Source organism: Zalophus californianus, chromosome 7, assembly GCF_009762305.2.
Source record: "Zalophus californianus isolate mZalCal1 chromosome 7, mZalCal1.pri.v2, whole genome shotgun sequence".
In the NCBI taxonomy this organism is placed as follows: domain Eukaryota; kingdom Metazoa; phylum Chordata; class Mammalia; order Carnivora; family Otariidae; genus Zalophus; species Zalophus californianus.
Window position 1 is genome coordinate 99,486,587 of NC_045601.1, and position 20,604 is coordinate 99,507,190.

Below are 20,604 nucleotides of genomic sequence, written 5' to 3' on the forward strand. Positions count from 1 at the left end.
GCTATTTCACCTGGGGCATGGAATTAAAAATGCTCCATGCCTCGATGGCTTCATCTCTATAACGAGGTTAAGAATACCTACTTATATCTTGGAATTGTGGTACAAAGCACCCAGGTATCTTCGAATGTGATTAGTATGCCCTGTTACTTTACTACACATTTTCTCAGTAGATTATTTCTCTAGATTTGTTCTTTTCTCCCCCAGAAGATGAACAATGTCACATGCCTTGAACTAAGCGTATACACATCACAACATTTCCGAAAGGGTCCTGTTCTATTTTTCTTGACTAGATTTTGTAGGATAACCGAGATTCATGATAACATGACATATATGATATATGGTTTCCATGATTGAAATGCAATGCCACTTGAGCAATTGTTATCCACAGAATAAGATCACCTCGCTCATTTAAAAATATCTTTCAAGGAGATTGGTTCAGGTTGCCTTTGTAGAGCCCCTGAGAATTTTAGCCAAGAAGCCACTTGCAGAAGAGACCACAGCGAAGGACTCGTGTGCGATAGCTTGTGTTAGGACCCAGGAGGAGCAGTGTTTGATGTGAGAAATGATTACGAGTGGCGGTTCCAAACTGTAACTTCTACGCCACTCTTGGAAATGGGCAAGACTGCAGGACAAGTGTTCCTGTATATTTCCCGAGTCGGAGTCAAACCCAGCAAGCCCATTTTTCCGTTTAGGCGATTTGATTAACGGGTAACCCCTGCCTCTGCCTTCACTGCCTCTTTCCCTGCTGTTTTCTTTTCCAGGGATGTTTCAGTTCATGGTTAACTATTTTTATTTTTTAGTTACATTAACGCTATGAAATAATTAGTCAGCTAATTAATCTGGTTTACAAGCTTTGTAGGATTCTTCAGCTGTCAGTCAGGCCCAGGCCTGAGGCCTACATCTAGTCTCAGCTCTCCTGCCCATGTGATTCCTGTTGCCATGGCTACTGGCTACATCTGCTGACACCCCACTCTCTATTTATTGCTTAATTAAGAATTTCACGCTCAGCCCTTATCTGCCTCTAAGAACAAGCGCACACTGTTAAGAAATTCCAAATTTAGGCCCAGGCACAAGGAAAGCCTTTCTTGCAGGCTTGGCTGGATGGAGCCTCTCTAACGATCTTCTCGGCATCCCAGCCGCCACCCTTCAATCAAAAATCATTAAATGGGGCAGAGATAATGAGCATGTAGCATATCAAAAGAAGGATGTTTGCTTCGTCCAAAGGAGGAAAAGCTGCTAGGCCCCATGCGCAGCTCCACTTCAAAGGGAGATGAGACCCCCTCGTCACTGGGGCCCGATAAAGCCTCATTTGTTCTGGGCTTGACTTATGAAAAAGGTCTGGTGTGTCGGGGTCCCGTCTCACAGACGCAGGGTCCCCCCACCTCTTGCCTCCACCTCCACCAGCCCCCTCCCTCGCCTTCCGCACGCACGCTCGTGTGTCAGCACTCAGGCAGCTGGGTCCCCCAAAGCATCAGGCGGAGCGTATAATCACTGACTCTCCCCTCACAATGGCCACTTGTAGGGGGGTGGCCGGGAGGAGGTCTTCATCACAATAGGAACACAATTATTGCAGCTGCTAGGGAGGGCTCTGCTCCTTCCTGTAGGAGGATAATAGGACTTGCCCAAAACAGGAGGAGAAGGTTGGGGGGAGGGGGAGGTGACAGGGGTTGATAGGGGTGGAGGAAACAATCTTGAGTTGATTATTCATATTCTGACTCTTGGAAGCCCGATGCGGAGCCAGTGGGGTTCCAGCAGCTGCTGGTGCACAGTCCTCTCCTAATAATTGTACATTCTGTCAGGGGTCAACTTACTTTTGACCCTGTCCTTTTATATCGGGAAAAGGCTCTTGAGGGCAAACTGTTGGGTTGTGGCAGGGTGCATTAAACACCCACAGCCCCTTCCCCTTGCTTTCTACTTCACCAACCAGCAGCCGGTGATAAATTCGCGTCAGATGCTGGGCCATTCACCGTTGCCCTCCCGGGTTCACACAGCCCCGCTCGCGCATTGGAGCGGCGGCCGAGCCGGGATATTGTGTGAGGCGGCAGCTGAGCGAGCGCCTGCGAGGCGCAGAGGCTCCTGCCTACCACCTTCTTCTGCTCTGACTGAAAAAGAAGAAAAAAGACATGTCTAGCCAGGCTGGCCAGTGCCTGTCTCCAAATGGCCCCCCTCGCCAAGATAAAGGCAGGCTGTTTGGCAAGAAGCCGGGGCCCTTTTCCATGAGGGCAAGAGGGCCGCAGATAGAAAGACAGATGGACTTCATTGTCTGCACCCGTTGCCCTGAAGAAGTCAAGTCACATCACACAGAAGGCTCAGAAAAGATGCTGTTAACCTGGGAGAGCCTGAAAACAAGGAGTGCTTTCCTGAGTTTGCGGCCAGGAGCTCAAGGGTACTGCCTGGGTTTCTCTTTTCTCAGAAGCGCTCAGGGCACAGGGATGGAGTAGGCTGCTGCCTCCATCCTTCTGTTGTTCAGCTGGTCCAGAAGCCCCGTCAGCTTCTCGGGAAGGAATTCTGTTAGTGTCTGTGGAGGAGAGAGGACTCAGCCGGCTGCCCCGAGCATTTTGGGAGGGTTTTATAAGCAGAGCAGAATCCTAATCCTCCGAAACTCTGCCGCCATTCCTATGCTGAGGCCCTCTAAGGCAATCCATAGCATTCTAGTTAATAAATTAATTTACATTCTTCTAGAAAACTCATTCCCCAAAGATCCCCAAGGATTTCTGCCAGTAATATAGAGGATTGACTTTGGGGAACTGCGCTAACCTTTATGGCAAACGTATAGAGAATGGAACAGGAGCTGGTGATGGGAGGACTTTTGCCTCTTGGTTGCAAGCAACTTGTCTCCCGCAAGAAAAAGGAAGGAAATAAATGAGAAAAGGAAAGAAAGAAGGAGGGAAAACTAAGCAGTCAGGATCAAATATTTTTTCTAGGAAGCCCTCTGCTTAAGGAGCTAATTTCTTTTTCTTTTTTTTAAGATTTTATTTATTTATTTGACAGAGACACAGAGAGAGAGGGAACACAAGCAGGGGGAGTGGGGGAGGGAGAAGCAGGCTTCCCGCGGAGCAGAGAGCCCGATGCGGGGCTCGATGCGGGGCTCGATGCGGGGCTCGATGCGGGGCTCGATGCGGGGCTCGATGCGGGGCTCGATCCCAGGACCCTGGGGACATGAACTGAGCCAAAGGCAGATGCTCAACGACTGAGCCACCCAGGCGCCCCTTAAGGAGCTAATTTCTTAGCAATGCTGATGGCAGACCCTAGTTCATGCAGAGTGTCGGTGGTATAACCAGCATTCAAACTCAGCTTTTCTGACCCTAGGTCAGTACTTTTTCTAGTATACTGGTGTTTTGGTTTTTTAAAATCCAAACTTATGTATATACCCTTGTAAACCAGTTCTTCTTTCTATTTAGAGGAAAAACTTGGGCTTATTGAAGGCTCTATGCTTCCTGAACTTTAGGTATTTGAATACCAACTTTACCCTTTGTCACATCCTATGCCTCCTGTTCTATTATTTACCTAAGATTTTTCTTAAATCAATTCCCATGCCATCTTATTTTTAAAACCTAACCTCTTTTAAGCAATAATATCCATAAAATCATGGGTTTAATGACCTAGTTGCTTTTTCTAAAATACATTAGCATCCATAGCTATGAAAATAAAACATTAATGCCACTAAAATCATCACCTCACAGTTTATATGTTGGGACTATAATGTGGTCTGCAAGGTTTTGGTATAATTGGTGAAAAGTAAGAAGTGTGAGCCCAGGGATCTTTTTTTTTTATCTGGGTCTCTTTCCTCCCTTGCTAAGAACACCTGCTGTTGAGAACAAACCACATTCTTTTTTGTTTGTTTGTTTTTACCCAGGGACATTTATGTATGTATGTATGTATGTATGTATGTATGTATGTTCAATTAGCCACCATATAGTACATCATTAGTTTTTGATGTAGTGTTCAACGATTCATTAGTTGCATATAACACCCAGTGCTCATCACCACATGTGCCCTCCTTAATACCCATCACCAGCTACCCCAGGCCCCCAAACCCCACCCTCTGAAACCCTCAGTTTGTTTCCCAGAGTCCAGAGTCTCTCATGGTTTGTCTCCCTCTCTGATGTCCCCCTCTTCAGTTTTCCCTCCCTTCCCCTACGGTCCTCCGTGCTGTATTCCTTATGTTCAACATATAAGGGAAAATGTTAAGTCAAATAAGTCAAACAGAGAATTGTCTCTCTCTGTTTGACTTATTTGACTTAACATAATCCCGTCCAGTTCCATCCATGTCTATGTGAGTGGTGGGTATTCATCCTTTCTGATGGCTGAGTAATATTCCATTAACAAACCACGTTCTTGAGAGAAGTTGTAAAATTCCTCAATTTGGGGCTTTTTAAATGTGCCTCATGGACAAACAGCTGGAATGCTAACCCTTGGAATTTCTGGTTCTGTCGATCTGCACAAATACGCCATTTTTCACAGGAAGTGCAAATGTGGCAAACATCCCTGAATCAGAATAACAATTGTTATTGTTTTCTGAGTTAATTAAGAAGGTTTAATTGAACTAACTCTCAGGACTGAAGTTAATGTAGATATATCCGTCAGTGCCTTGAGTAAGTTCTTTTATTCTCACGCCTCAAAAAACATTTATACCCTTCCATGAATGAATGTTAGTGGGGATAATGGAAGACTCAAAGGTGATCACAGGATTTTCATGTAATGTTTCTGTGAAGGACTTTGAAAGATCCTGCATTATGAGGGCCAAGCTGGTTCTGTCGCTGGCCCCTGAGAAGCTGGAGTCAGACAGAAATATGGTCCCGTGAATCAAACATTAGCTGCCCAGGGACCAGCTGACAAGTAATGCTCAATGGCTAAGTGAAAAAGACTAATTTCTGGGGAGTGAGGTCAAGTTCACTGAACAAGGAAGGAGAGACAGAGCAGGAATGTACAGGTGTGCGAGACAGATCTGAGAGAAGAGGTAGACGTAGAAGATAGGGCAAGGTAAGCTGCAATGTAGAGAGAGAGGACCAAAGCCAACAGCGGGCTCCTGAAGACAGAGCTGGAGCCTGGGTCCAGGGCAGACAGAGACCGAGAGAGAAGGCATGCATCAGGGAGAGAATGGGTGAAATCTGCAGACAGAGATTGCTGTCGCTGTTTCAGATTCTCTCCATGTTTAGTCAATGGCTGACTGACCGTATATAAATGTGAATCGAATGAGAGGTCCAAATATGTGCTAAACCTCAATGGTGAAGTGAAAATGGGAATATGGATGAAGAATGAAATAGGAAAGGAGTCAAGGCCCATTAAGATGCCACCTTGTTTTTTTGTTTTTTTTTTTTTTAATATAGCTAGGTACTTAATTCTCCCTTCAAAATTGCAAGAGAGAATGGGACCTACTCAAGGAGAGAACTAATTTTTGTCTTTCCTAGTGCCCTAGTGAAGACAAAACTTGCCAGGCACAATACAAAATTCTGGAAGACCCTAGTATCATGTTTGGCTGAGTAACTCTCTTTCCTCCTTCTTGGCACATTTCTTGCTTTCTTCTAGATCTCTGTGTTTATAGCAACCTTACATCATATAGCACCCATCAGAATAATTTGACTATAATTGACCCAATGGCTTCTTTTCTTTTTGAGGACAGACCAGATATTCTTACAACCTGGGAAGGATCAACTGCCATGAGGCTCCATTTATAAACAAAGTACATTAACCACTCTCATATTACAAATACACACTCGGAAATCATAAGCACTGAGAAGACATATGTATAATATCACAGCTTGTGTAAGGCTTTTAAACTCTTCCTGAGTCAATACGTTTATTCTCAAACAATTTTCATCCCTCTTTGTGTTTGTCCAAATTGGAAACGACATGTAACATTTACACTTTTATAGAGTCAAAGCACTTAGCAAACTTTAGAAGATCTGGTTAAGTTGCTTCCAACTCTGAATACTATGGCTCCTCATGACTAGGTACAGCTGTAAAAAAGAGTAAAAAGAGTAGAAGCATATTTCTTGGGTTTTGTTGTCTAGCTGCTAGATAATGAGCATGCCATAGAAACAGTATAGGTAACGACTAGCATTTATGTGCCAAGCACTGTGCTAAATATGTTAGAGGGATTATCTCATCTTTTCTTCCCACTCATGCTATGAGGTAGATAGGACGACTATTTCCATTTCTCACAGGAAGGAAGTGAGTTTCTGAAATGATGAAGAACTCATTGGTTGCCCACATCAAGGAACTGGAAGACCCAGGATTCAAACCCAGGCTGTTGGACTTCGTTCAGCAGCTACACTCTTCCCCATGATTCTTTATGGCTCCACTCTCAGGGTGTGGAAATGGTGTTTGGGAAGAATAACCCTCTGACCTGCACTCATGTCTCAGAACCAGCCTGCAGAGGGCCATGTACAAGTGTGGCTAAAGGAAATCAGACTCTTTCAGTCTTTACTACTTTTGGTAACTTTTCTCCATTTCTTTGGATACTGAAACTACTCCTTTTCTCAGACTGAATGGTATTCTCACACCTGCTTTAATAAAAGGAGTGATAGCTTTTCAATGTATGTTTTGGGGAAGAGGCTCCCCAAGAGGTAGGAAACATTTGTGCATTGTAGAGGCTGAACAAGATCAGTGGCCACACAGTTCAGAAGCCATCCACGTAGAGCTGCAGACGTGAAAGCACCCTGACCAGGAAGCCTTGGCTGACCAAGATCAGAGCCTGGGTGAAGTGACTTCCTGAATGGAAGGGCAAGTGGAACAGTCTATCATGGGGGTTGGATGTGGTGGGGTTTAGCCTTTTATGTCTCTGGGTTAATAATTACCATGATGGCTACAATGCATGATGCATTGTAAAATGACTACAGTGGTTTTGAAAAAGCCTTTTTCATGTGTAACTTTACTTTTTTACTCTCTTTACTCGTGTGACTCTGTCTTAAGGAAGAGGGCACAGATGTAGTGAAGTCTACCATTACTTGGAAGCTGCTTTTAACAAGGATGATTTATATAAAATCTTTAAATGAACTAATAACCCTTTCCAAATGATTCCTGGAATTTCTTCTAATTTGCCTTCTTTAGAATTTGATTCTATTACAACACTTAATTCCTTCCTCACATGGAAGAGTGCTCCGTTGTTACGGCCTTTTGCATGTTTTTAGATGTCATCTTGTCCATATTCTCTTTTGCTTTTCTTTCCAGTTGAGCCTATTTTATTATTTTGTCTTTTGGTTCCTTTAAAAGGATTCTTTCCTGCCTCTATTTGCTCAATTGGTTGAAATTGTCAGTTAAGTACTGGGTATTCAGAGTAGAGCCCTATAAATTTAGGATTTCTAGATTAGCTCATGAATAGTATCTACATGTCCGGCATCCTAATATCTAATGTCTGGTGTCCTAAGGTACTTGAGAAAAGTCCCTCCCTCCAAGATTTAGAGACAGAGCTCACGACTGATGCGATCTGAAATTTACCACAGTTGATGCTTGATAAATACTTGCTAAATGGAGAGCAAGCTTGGGATAAATATCACCAATATCAGTTATGAGCACAAATGGGTAAATTAGACATTATAGAAAAAAAGAGAGATGAAATGCTGGGCTGATGGCATTATATTTATTTATTTACTTAAGATAAAAAGTGGGTAAAATATGCAACAGGATAGAGAAACAATGTAAGTGAAGCCTCAGAAGTGTGATAAAGTAGAGCACATAGAGAACATGTTGGTCATTGTACCTGGTCTCAAAATATGTACAGTGTAAAGGAAAGCCACTTTTGGTAATGGGAAAGTGAGAGTAATTATCAAAATAAGAAGAGAGGAATAGAAGAGTTCTCATCATAGATCCCTTTGGGGATTATAATAATAATTATTATTATTATTTTGTAATACTTTGAAGCTCATGCTTTGTAATTAGAAAAAAAAAAATGATCCTTGGTCTACTCCATCTTGTGATGAAGGAAAAGGTTTAGGGTTCCATGGAAAGGCAAATGGAGAGCATGAGTTGGTCTGACCCAAGTCCTCAAGGCTCCAGCCTTCCACAGCATTGGGCCCTCCAGTGGTGGGAGGTGTTGGCTCACATGACATCTGATAAGGCAGAAAGGTAATTAACCAATAAGAGACAAGGTGTTACTGAAAAGTGGAGTTGGCGCACCTGATTACTAATTAATCAGGCGTGAGAGCACCTTGTAGATGCATTCACTATTTAATTATAGCAGCCTCTCTTGGCAAAGGAGCATATGTTCTCAGCTTAATCTACTGGTTTATACTGACATCAAATTGTCATTATCAGAAAGAATCAGGCCTTTTGATTATTTCCACTAATTTATTGAACACTTAAAATTAATGAACCCCAGGCCTTTTAAATGTGCTCAGTTGGTTTGTAAGATGGAGGAGAAAGGCGGGTAGAAAAAAGCCTTCATTAAAAGGACAATTTGTTTGGATAAAGGTAAAGCAAATACATTTCATGGGTGATCTGAACTCTATTGAAAAACACATGAATTCTAAGAGCTAAGCCTCCAAAATGATGGAGAGGAAATAGGATAAGAGGTGTGCCCTGCTGACCAATGTTGGCCTCCAAAGAACATATGGCTAAAGGGTTTCCTCCCCGCCTAATTATTTATGTGCCAATTCTCTGGTGACCTCACTGCAATTAAGTTTAATCAAATAAAAGCAATCAAAATTAAATGTTGGAAATCAATTGTTAGACTAACTAACAAGGAGTTCATTTTTTTTTTTTTAATTTTGAAAATTTAGTTAGGTTGGGGGGAATTTAGCATAAAGCCATTCTTATCACATAAGAATATCTTCTGTATTAAGATGCTCTTTGCAACACTTCCAAGTTGTGGCTTTTTGCATTCAGTTTCAGGTGAAGGCCACGTTCAAGTGACTCTCCAGGTGAAGGAAGGTGTGCCCCCAACTATTTCGGGTGAGTATTAACCTAGCCACCAAATAGTAGTGCCTGGTGCAGTAGAAGGTCCTCCAATAACAGTTCTATAAATTGCTTCCATCATATTGTTTATAAGCAGGTAGGCATCAGCCCTAATGCTGTCATGCCTAATGACTCCCTATTGTGTCACCCTGATAGCTGAAATACGTGTCTGCATTTCAAAGAAAGATATAAGAAGGGTGTATTTCAAAACATTGGAAAGTAAAGAATTAAAACATGAAAATAGGCACATTTCATAAATTATGGACCATATGTGCACACAAGAGTCCAGGTCTGCAGATGGGCCGTTAGGCCTCTACCAAATGGAAAGAAAAATTCAGGGTATCTCAAAACTTTAATCGTTCCCAGTGATTTCAGGACATCAGGGTAAACAAACCCTTCCCAAAAGTCAGATGGTTCTGTGAAATCTCTCTAACTCATAAAAGCCAAATTCTCAAAGACTAAAAGACTCCTAGGCACCTTCTAATGCATTTCATTGTTTGTTTTTGTTTATCCTAGGCCAGTTTAACTATGCATTTGCATTAGGGACAAATCTTTTCAAAGGCCAAGTTTTCCAGTGGCATTTTTGTGTTGTGTCAGAGCAGAGCCCATGCTAATCAGAAAATGATCTAACTGCTCCATTTAAATTAATAAATAAATGAAGAAAATGTACTAGCCTGAAACTATAAACTAGATGTACCGATGGCTACTACTCCATGCTTATTGCCCTGGGAAGAACGTGGTTCTTTGTTTTCATAACTGTTTCTGGGCTACCATAGCATTTTGTTCTTTATGTCCTCTGTCCTTTATCCCTCCTTTCCTTCAGGTGCTCATGATGCATTATTTATTGAGGGCCTCTTGTGCAAGATGCAGGAGGATACAATGATGAGCAATGATGTTTGACTCCATGGGGTCTTATGGTCACATGGGGATGTCGATTAAATGACTAACTAAATAATCAATGAATAAATCTCTTTTAAAATAACAGTTGCCAAGGAAAGTATCTTGCAATTCTTTCTTTAACAGTTCCGTGTTCAAATTTTCAATTGGTTGGGTCAGTTGCCATTTGTAGAGGACATATCTATTGGGGGTTGTTCTCTTGCCAGGTCCCCTCAGAGGATACTGGACTATTTATGGGTGGCCATACCTCATTCAACCAGCTCTATAGTCAGGGTGCCATGCCACTCAGGACTTAGTAGGAAGATTCTGTATTAAGGACTCGTTGGAAGGAGACTGTGGGTGGCCAGCCTCCTGGGCTTGTTAGCAGGTGTCAGTCTAACTGGAAGATGTTTCATTTGGCCTATCAATTACAACATGCTGAATAAATAGAAAGATTCATAGAGTTAATAGAATAAAGGAGAGACCCTCACAGGCTATATCCTATCCAATTGTGTCATTTTACAAATAAGGGAACGGAAGCCTAGAGATTAAATAGATTGCTTAGGCACACCTAGTCAGTGATGGAACTTGGATGAGAGTTCAGGTTACCCAACTCAGTCCGGTGTTCGTTCTGCTATGCCATATAAACTCTAAGATGTTTAAAGTACCTTTTATTGGCATATATTAATTTATGACTTCAATTATATGGTCAGTTTTCCTAGCCAATATAATTTGCAAGAGAAAACAATCCCAAACACAGGGAGTTACAGAATTTGTACATTACCATTCATCAGAAAGAAATTTCAAACACTAAGATACTTCTAAGACATTCCCTGGTTCTCATGATGTGGGGTAGATGGGCTAATGTCAAAATTTAAATATGAGTGTGTATTTTGCTTAATGAAAAGTTCTATGAAAAATAGTAAAATTGTTACAGCATCAAAAATTCTTTGACAAAACAACAGTGGAATGATTAATGGAGTTCTATCTATATGTTAATCCACTCTGAGATTCAATATGAGTATATAATGCAGATGAGACATTTTGGGTGAGGGTGTTCTGCCGCAGAGAGTCTCCTAGTTGACTCAACTGTAGGTTTATTCTGAGTGTACAAGATTGTGCAGGACACTGTGGAGAAATTGTGGACAGGAAACTCCAGAACCAGCAGAAATTAGGGTATATATGGGCCAATGCTGGGGAGAGACAGGGGCGGTGGTGGTGATGTAAGTTGTTGTATGGATGCTTAGTGGTTTTGTGGTGAGGATTTATGCTAATTAGAGTCACGAGGATGTCCGGGTTTCTGAACACTCCAGTGCAGGTCGCTCATGTTCTTCCAACACTGCGGCCTTACTGGTTTCCTCTCAGTGGGCATAATGCTTTATAAGAAATGAGAGAGGGGAAAATGGGTAAAGCAACCCACTTTTGGGGGGAAGATAAAAATATTTCTGAAGAGCCTTTATCTTGTTGACATTGTCTTTTCAGTGGGGGCTAACTGGAAATATAGTGCATAGTCATATGGGACTATGATGATCAGATAGTCTCTTAAATTTGCCATCCTTTCTGCATAGATCTAAGTTTATTTCCTTTCCTCAGGTTTCTGAGAATCTGTCAGCCCTTCTCCTTTTTAAAGTCAACTCATCCCTTTCAGCATCTTCTGAACTTTGTCCCATCAGTAAATGATTCAGTCTTGCGTAGTTAACTTCTCCTTTACTGGTTCCTTCTGGTCAGTGCCTCTCAATTAAAACAAAACAAAACAAAATTCATGAATACTGAGTCCTCCTCTAGCTGGTATCTCTGTTGCAAACTTCTCAAAAGACTAGTCTCTTGATGCAGAGCCATAAAAAGCTGGGCAGATGAAGGATCAAGGTGGAGAGGGCAATATTTGGCTCAGATCTCAAGTTGGAGACCATCTTAAACCGTAGCTGTTGCTGAATGACAGACTTGTAGAGGAAAGCAAGGTGAGGCTTCCTCACAAATGTTGGTCCCGATCAAAATTCATGGAATTCGGTTTCGAGCTAAGACTCATTTATCTAAAGATTGGGAAGACAGATCAAAGCCTGAGCATCTCAAATCCCAAAGCTGTTCGTTCCTCCGTGAGCTTTCGGGACTATTTGACCCAGTGTGTTCCCTTCCTCACCTCCGGTGCATTCCTTAATCCACTGTAAGCCACACTGCTTACCACCTCCCACTCCACTGGAGCCACCCACTCTCACCGGGATCATCTATGCTCTGGTTGCCGAATTCAATAGTCACTTCTTACTCACTCTCTTATCAGAACTCTGCTGTTAACAAGATCACTTCTGCCCTCTGGACATGTTGTATTTCTTGGGCTTCCAAGACATGCCTCTCTCCGGATTCTCCTTGCACGTCTCTGCTTCTTTAACTCTCGTAGGCCTCTTCTTCTCTCCCCACTCTCTACATTAGTAATAGCCATACAGAAGCCTGATATTAACTATAGAAATCTGATTAACTTTGCAAGAGACTGAAAAGTGTTTTCTTCTCCATTAAGTCTTCTTATCTTAAGTCAGAATGGTATAGAATAACCAAAGTTGTTCATAATAACAACTCTTAGAATAGTTACTTTAAGATTTAGTTTGTTCAATTAAAGACAGTTTCAGCCCTCTTATAAATAAGAGTGAAGATCTCAAAGTGAAGAATCTGTTTCCAACATCTACGATATAAAGAGTTTCGGAAGCCTGGTATGTGGTTTTAAAGAGCCTGGTCATTGCCCTTTTGAAATATCACTGGAAATAAAGCATCAGAATATCTCTTTCTGGCCTTTGTGGTGCTACTTCGTGGCCATTTCAACAGAGCCCCCACCCTACCCCCACCTGCATAGTTAGAGTATTGTGTTGGAAAGGAGGCAAAATTGGGAGGAAACTAGGTATTATAGTCTCGGTGTTTATAAAATATTTATAAAGCCTCTTTCTGAATGAAGTTTGTGCCAAGCCCATGCATGATTCCCATGGTGTGGGGTCTATTTTGTGCTAATTACATTGCCTAGGATTTCTACTTGACCACAATCTATATACTTTTCATTTATCCCAGGGCTCTAATGAGACCATGATTATGAGGGAGTTGGGTTCCTGTAGACGAAGTAACTGGGTGTTTGTTCCTCAAGGTTCTGAGCTCAGGCATTTTCTCTTTTTACATTGTAATCCTCCAGAGCTATCACAACCATCCTTAGAGTTTCAAATACGACTGCAAAATCCATCTCCTTGACTCAGAGCTGTCTCCCACTCTTCAGATTCATATCCAATCCCTCCTTGCTGTGTATCTCCACTTGGAGGTCTTTTCGAAGACACCCCAAACGCTTTATGGCTCAAACTGAATTCATCGATGTCCATCTTAATGGACATCTCTGACCATTACCACCTATGCTGGAAATCCAGGGGCCATCTTTGGCGCTTCCGTCTTTGTTACCCATCACACTTGGATCTCTGATTATTTCTCCAACCTCATCACTTGCCTCCTCCCAGCTCTGTGGCTCAGCAACACCAAACTGCTTAAAGACCCTCCACGTAATCTCTTATTTCTTGCCTTTATTTATGATCATCCTTCTGTCTGGAGTGCAAACCCTCACCACAATCCCCTTTACCTTTATAGCTCCCAAGCCTTTAAAATGCAGCTCAGATGCTCCCTCTCCAGGAAGCCTCCCCTGGCAAGGTCTCACTTCCTCTCTTTGTGGGATACCATTAAAGAGAACTCCCTTTATATGTGCAATGGTGAGCACTGTGAATTGTGTAAGACTGATGAATCACAGACCTGTACCTCTGAAACAAATAATACGTTATATGTTAAAAAAAAAAAAAGAAGAAGATAGTAGGAAGGGAAAAATGAAGGGGGGAAATCGGAGGGGGAGATGAACCATGAGAGACTATGGTCTCTGAGAAACAAACTGAGGGTTCTAGAGGGAAGGGGGTAGGGGGATGGGTTAGCCTGGTGATGGGTATTAAGGAGGGCACGTTCTGCGTGGAGCACTGGGTGTTATGCACAAACAATGAATCACGGAACACTACATCAAAAGCTAATGATGTAATGTATGGTGACTAACATAATAAAATAAAAATTAAAAAAAAAGAGAACTCCCTTTAGAGTTCTATCCTCCCAATATTTATTTATTTATACAACTTACACAACAGTGTTAGCTCCTTTCAGGCAAGAATGACATTTTATTCCTTTTTGTATCCCTACTTTTTAGGAGATTTTGGGAGTCAAGGCACTCATCATTTGTGCTTGTGAGATTACTATAACGGTTGAGATTCTGCACCCCCTCCCCAATCATGTGAGATCCCCCATCATTTGAGCTCTTGAAACTCTAAGAACATTTGGAGTCATCTGTGAATTTTTTCATCCTCTTTTTAGAGACTCTTTCTGCCCTCTGTCTCTGTGATAGGGATCACACTCCAGAAAAGAACATGTGGCTGCAGTTCAACATGGTGTTGTGTGTGATGGATACTGTGCTGTCCCCACTGGAAATTATTAGATTTATGGTATAATTCCTGATGAAGAGGCCAGTGGGCTTGTTGAAAAGAAAATGTCACTTGATTATCAGTGGCAGAATCAATAAAAACCAGTTGGAACATATGAACTGTATGTAAATTACTTCAGTGAGAGGTGTCCAGGTTATTATCTTGCCTTTAATACACATTAAGAGCTATGAGAAGATTATACCTTTTGACTCAGTGATCCCATTGCTAAGGTTCTATTTTAAGAAGAAATCATTGTAGGGGTGCCTGGGTGGCTCAGTCGTTAAGCGTCTGCCTTCGGCTCAGGTCATGATCCCAGGGTCCTGGGATCGAGCCCCACATCGGGCTCCCTGCTCAGCAGGAAGCCTGCTTCTCCCTCTCCCGCTCCCCCTGCTTGTGTTCCTGCTCTCACTGTGTCTCTCTGTCAAATAAATAAATAAAATCTTTAAAGAAAAAAAAGAAGAAATCATTGTTACTGGCAGATTTGTATAGAGATATTTAACACTGCATTACTTATAATTTTAGAAGAGAGTGGAAAGATCCTAAGTACCAAACATTAAGGATTGAGTAAATGATAGACTTTTTATATGATAGAATATTATGTAGCCATTGAAATTATGTTGACAAGGAGTTTTAACGACATTAGGAAATACATATCAAAATGGCTAAGCCAAGTAGAAAAAGAAGTGAATATAAAATTGCATATATGATGTAATCTCAATTATATAAAAATGCTGAGAAATTCTGGAAGGAAATACAAATAAAAGGTTAATGACAGTTATCTCTAGATAGTGAGATTATAGGCCATTATTATTATTTTTCTTTCTTTTTTTTAAAGATTTTATTTATTTATTTGACAGAGAGATAGAGAGAGAGCACAGGTAGGTAGAGAGGCAGGCAGAGGGAGAGGGAGAAGCAGGCTCTCCACTGAGCAGGGAGCCTGACCTGTGGCTCGATCCCAGGACCCTGGGATCATGACCTGAGCCAAAGGCAGCTGTTTAACCCACTGAGCCACCCAGGCACCCCAATTTCTCTTCCTATATTTGCATTTTTCAAATATTCCATGATAAGCGTATGTCATATCAGGCAAAGCACAAATGTGTAATAACAAAAGTAGAATATATTTTCCCTAGAAGTAGAGGTAATTGAAGGATTGAATAATTACTTGCTTTACGCTGATAAAATGATTTTTAAAAGGTTATAAAATATCAAAAGGCAGCTACCTTGGGAGGTAAAAATATTATCAATATCCTAAAATAAGGATAGAATTTGCAAGCTATTATAGTGAATCAGATTTTCATAGTTAGTTTGCTATTTTCCTTTTGTTTTGTAGCTTCTACCTCTGTACCTGAGTCAGCTTTAAAATGGTCCCTTCCTGAAGCATGGACAGGCATTGAAGAGGGCTGGGGAGGACACAACCATACCATTCCAGGTCCTGGGGATGACGTCCTGATTTTACCCAGTGAGTAAAACAGTCCATGAATTAAATAATCACAGACAGACTGAACGAGGATAATCCAATTGGGGATTATTTGTCATTTAAATATATTGTACAAGTAAAGAATGTGAGCAATCTTATTTGTGGGCACTATGTCTACAACCTTCTTTTTTGCATTATTATAAGTGAAGAATTTCATAATCCTATGAAATCCAGAAAAAATAGCTCAGCTTACCTTCATTAAAGGTGGAATATGTAGTCACAATGCTACAAGGAGTTAGAATAATCCATTAATGGGATATGTTTCTTATGTGACGGAGAACAGAGATTTGCAGAAAAATTCTAGTGTCCCTGTGTTTGAAAAGACATAGAGTGTTTGGAAAGAAGCAATTTGCAAATGCTTTCTTTTTTTTTTTTTTTTGCCTTTTGTGGCTCTTTTAAAAATAGAACTTTTAAACTTTAAATAAAGAATCGTTCAAATATAGAAAAATGATGAATAAGTTCTTCTGTTGCCATGATTTTTCAAAGATGCTGGAAAAGGAAACTGATAAATAAAACAGAAAAATAAAAGTCTATGTATGTATGTATCTATCATCTATCTAGAACTCTCTTTCCACATAGACGCATATGGAAAAAGATGATTCTTCAGATAAACAGAAACACACACCCATACTTTAAAATTTTTTCTTTCTTTTTTTCTTAAAGATTTTATCTTATTATTATTTTTAAGTAACCTCTACACCCAACATGGGGCTCAAACTCACCACCCTGAGATTGAGTCACATGCTCCACTGACTGAGCCCGCCAGGTGCCCCCCCAATTTTTCTTTCTTAAAAGCGAGTCTTGAAACTCCCAGAAAATCTCCCTAGGCTGGGAAGAAAATGTTTTTCAAAGAACAAATATATTTTCCCTAAAAGACCTAATTTCATTTATGGCTTAATGTGAACTTCCTAAGGTAATACTGAATTTAAAAAGATCCATACTGGAAGAAGAACGTTTGGTCATCTGCAAAGTGATAACAATGATAATGTCCAACATTTATTGACAACTAACAACATCGCAGGAATGATTCTCCATATGTTAACTAATTCAACCCTGATAAGAACTTCCTTGCGATATAAGTGATATCATCATCCCTATTTTTTTAGGGTTTTATTTATTTATTTATTTGACCAGGAAGCATGAGTTGGGGGGAGGGGCAGAGGGAGAAGCAGACTCCCCACTGGGCAGGGAGTCTGAGATCCCAGGACCCTGAGATCATGACTGGATCCGAAGGCAGATGCTCCCAGCTGAGCCACCCAGGCACCCCGGATCATCCCTATTTTTACTGACAAGATAACAGAGGCCCGGGGCGGTTAAGTAACTTGCCCAGGTTCTTGCAGTTTGCAATTCAGCAGTCTGAATTTTAACCCAGGCAGTCTGACTTGGAGGCCTTATTCTTAACCCATCAAGTGCATTCCCTTTCTAAAAGGACAAAGAGGAAATGACAAAGAGTAGTTGTGTCGCTTGTTTTATTTAGGATAAAGAAACGAAGGCAGAATGATTAAAACACAGTAACCACCTCTGGGCATTGCTGATGTGCTGGTATAGCTGTGCATAGAGAGATGAGAGACAGGAGGGGGTGGGCTGACCAGTACGAACTTGAACTATTCTTATCATCCAACTCCTCTCTCATCCACCTCTCTCAATGGAGAATGTAACTTTTTGAATAAACAAGCTCATGAGTCATTCCCATACGGAAGGGAAAAATCTGTTCTGTCTCAGCCATTTCTTTGATGAATGTAGCCAGCGGATTGGCCCTGGGCTATGGTTTTTCCCACTAAGCAAGCTGCTTCCCCCACCCCATGCAGGAAGCAAGTGAAGCTTTTGAAGGTTGCCAAGCTTTTAGTATCCTTTGGGATGTCCGTCATTCTTCAATCCTTTGTTCGTGCATGGTCAGTTTATAAGATGGGCCTGAATTCTCCATGAAGCTGCTCTTAAGTAGCACGGAGCAAAAATAAATAAATAAATAATAAATAAATAAATAAAATATAAAAATAAATAGCACAGATCAGTGCTTTGGAAAGAAGGGGGGCAGGAGGGTGAGGCACAAATGTTGGCTCTATAAAGTATCTTTCCGTTGGTCCTTCAGTGCTATTGTGGGAATCAGAGAAGTGAAGATTTTTCAACTATGCAGTTATTGTTCATTATTTCTGGTTTCCAAACGGAAAGATAAGTGCATAAAAACGGGTGTGTAATATGTAATAAATGAAGTCCTTATTGTGCTGTTGCCTTTTTCCCCTTCTCTTCTAAGCTCTCTTTTAACTCCAACAAACAATCTTACAGTGGCCCGCATTTTAATCCGGTGGTCTCTTCTTTGGGGTCTCACGTAGGAGCTGTTCTGGCTTACTTTTCCTTTCAGGTTTTTGGCCAAACCTCATATTTTGACCTCTGATGGACCTTTAGGTTAAATTTACCTTGTCTTTCTACTTGTGGTTTTGTATTCTTGACCTTTGCCTAGCTCTCCTGGTTTCACTCATTCCCAGTCTTCCTTGAATCAAGTAAGTTTGTTCACCCAAGTGTGGCACAAAATAGACAACAAATATTGCTTGAGTGACGTGCACAATCTCAATGCTGCCGCCCATAATTTAATATTAGGATTAAATCTTTGGGTTTGACGGGTTTGATACAGCACAACTCTAAGACCGTGCAGGTCTGTGAAAATAATGTCTTCTCCTTTGAGCAGATACCTACGAATTACGATTTTAATGATGATGCTGTTGACGATGATAGCAGCAAGTATAATTTGACTGCTTGGTGTGTGCCCAGCACTCTACATGTTCTCCATGGATTTTCTCAGTTAGTTCTCACAACTACTTTATGAGTGGATCCTGCTGCTGTCCTCCTTTTTATAGTTGAGGAATCTGAGACACCGAGAGGTTAAGTAACTTGCCCAAGTTTTTTCCAGCTAGTAAGTCAAGAGGCTGCGACAGGAAATCAGTGTGATTCCAGAGCCCTCTTTATAGTGTTCTTTAAAAGAAAAAAACAAAACTCACCATCCCTGCCTGTTCTGATTCATCCAAATCTGATTGCCTATTATACAGGAATTATGCTTCTCTGCTTATTGTTCATATTGTCTCCTTCGCTTGGAATTAAGAATAGGAAAACAACAACAACAACAACTATTTATTGAGTACCTAGCATATGTGAGATACTTGCAGAATTCAATCTTACCACATCCCCATTAGGTACATGTGCATGGGAGAACAGGCAAAACTTCCCAAAGAGGTATCTGATGTAATGAGCCTTTAGTAGAAGCATGTGCTTTGCTTCTGGCAGCAAATGTAGTTGTAATTCAAGTTAACCCTTCTTTCCAATTCAGTTTAGGCAACACTTACTGAACACTCAACTGTGTTCGAGGCACTGTACCAGGTGCTCCTGATCTGGGGCTCCAAAGGCAAGGCAGGTACACCATGACCTCAAATAGCTAGGGATTTAGCTGAATCAATAAAACACAGAACACATAATAATACAACAAATAGCTGGCATCAGCAACGGAAGTGTATTGAATCAAAGTGTCTCAGGTGAAGGGAAGAGAGATGGCTTCATGGCGGAAGAGGACCTTGGAAAATGGAGTAAGAATCTGAGGGGCAGTTAAGAGAAACAAAGGCATAGTGGGGAGTTAGTGATGCTTCAGGAGATGAGGATGGAATGTTGACTAGGATAAACCTGGGTTCACATTTGCATTTTGACATTGACCAATTGTGTGACATTGGACAAATTTTAAACTTCTCTGACCCTCATCTATAAAATGAGGGCTGTAATTAATATGGATGTCATGGTGTTGAAAAGATTAAATAAAATAATGTCAGTACACATGACCACTGCATAGAGTATTGGCAGTAATGGAATTAGAGATGAAAGCTGTGATTTTTAATGTATCAGGTGCTCTTTTCCCTCATTTTTCCATCTGGCTGCCCCTCTTGGCCTCTGGTATTAGCGACACATTGTATTTGCTTTCCAATGGCTTATTATTTAATTTTCACAACATCCTTGGGAGCTAAATAGGTAATAACTATTATTACAGTAAAAACCCATTTTTACATAATACGATTTTAATGGAACTGCTGATTTTACAAAATGAAAGTGACTGGTAAAGAAGATTTAAGTGATACTTTTGAACCTCTAATATAATTTTATGGTGTTTTGTGTATTTTAATTCATTAATAAAGGAAACGTGTAGAACATTCCCATCATTATTCAAATAGAATAGCATAATTTTTCAATAAAATTCTTAGGGTAAATTGCCTATTTCCATTTTCTGGGAAATCAATTTTATGGAATGACCTCAGACCCATCCTATTCCATAAAAATAGGACTTTACTGTACTAATAAAAGATATCACTATCTTAAGTATGGTACCATTTTCCTCCAAGGCGTTCTATCTTTATAGACATTGGATTTTGAAAGAGCTGTAAATTCTTCTCGGCGGTATTGTATGGAGTAAGCTAAGGTAATTGTGAAGAATTTGCTTTGCATTTTAGTTTATGATAACTTTGCTTCCCACAAACAAGTATATCTGATTGTCTTTGCCTCCTAAATATTGAGAGAATTGGTACAAATGCATTCTAGACATCTTACAGAGTGGAAACAAGTTCTATCTAACATATTATACAAATTGCACCTTCGCAAACATAGATGGTCAATGGGTGAAATAATCCTGCTAACCTGTGCCCCACGTTTTGTCCTGAAAGGACGTGATGGATTTGTATATGATGTTTCCAAGGCTTTCTCTGAAGGAATTTCAGCCATGACAGGATGACATCCTTTTCACACAGAGTAGGCTTAATGAAAGGAAAATGTGTTTTAATTCCAAATGATAGGATTCTGTTTTGAAGGCTACAGATATGATATCATATAGCCTCCAGCGTAGTGTGAGTGTGTGTG

At 40.8% G+C, this 20,604-nt stretch overlaps 1 protein-coding gene across 6 annotated transcripts in view; it reads left to right on the forward strand.

The window, feature by feature from the left end:
* Positions 1-20,604, forward strand: part of PKHD1 (PKHD1 ciliary IPT domain containing fibrocystin/polyductin) — a 471,355-nt gene that overhangs the window by 248,162 nt on the left and 202,589 nt on the right. For all 6 annotated transcript variants that reach the window (XM_027602298.2, XM_027602301.2, XM_027602300.2 and 3 more), the window contains 2 exons: positions 8,827-8,892; positions 15,574-15,702. In XM_027602298.2, coding sequence (XP_027458099.2) covers positions 8,827-8,892; positions 15,574-15,702 — 195 coding nt within the window. The remainder of the gene's footprint in view (positions 1-8,826; positions 8,893-15,573; positions 15,703-20,604) is intronic.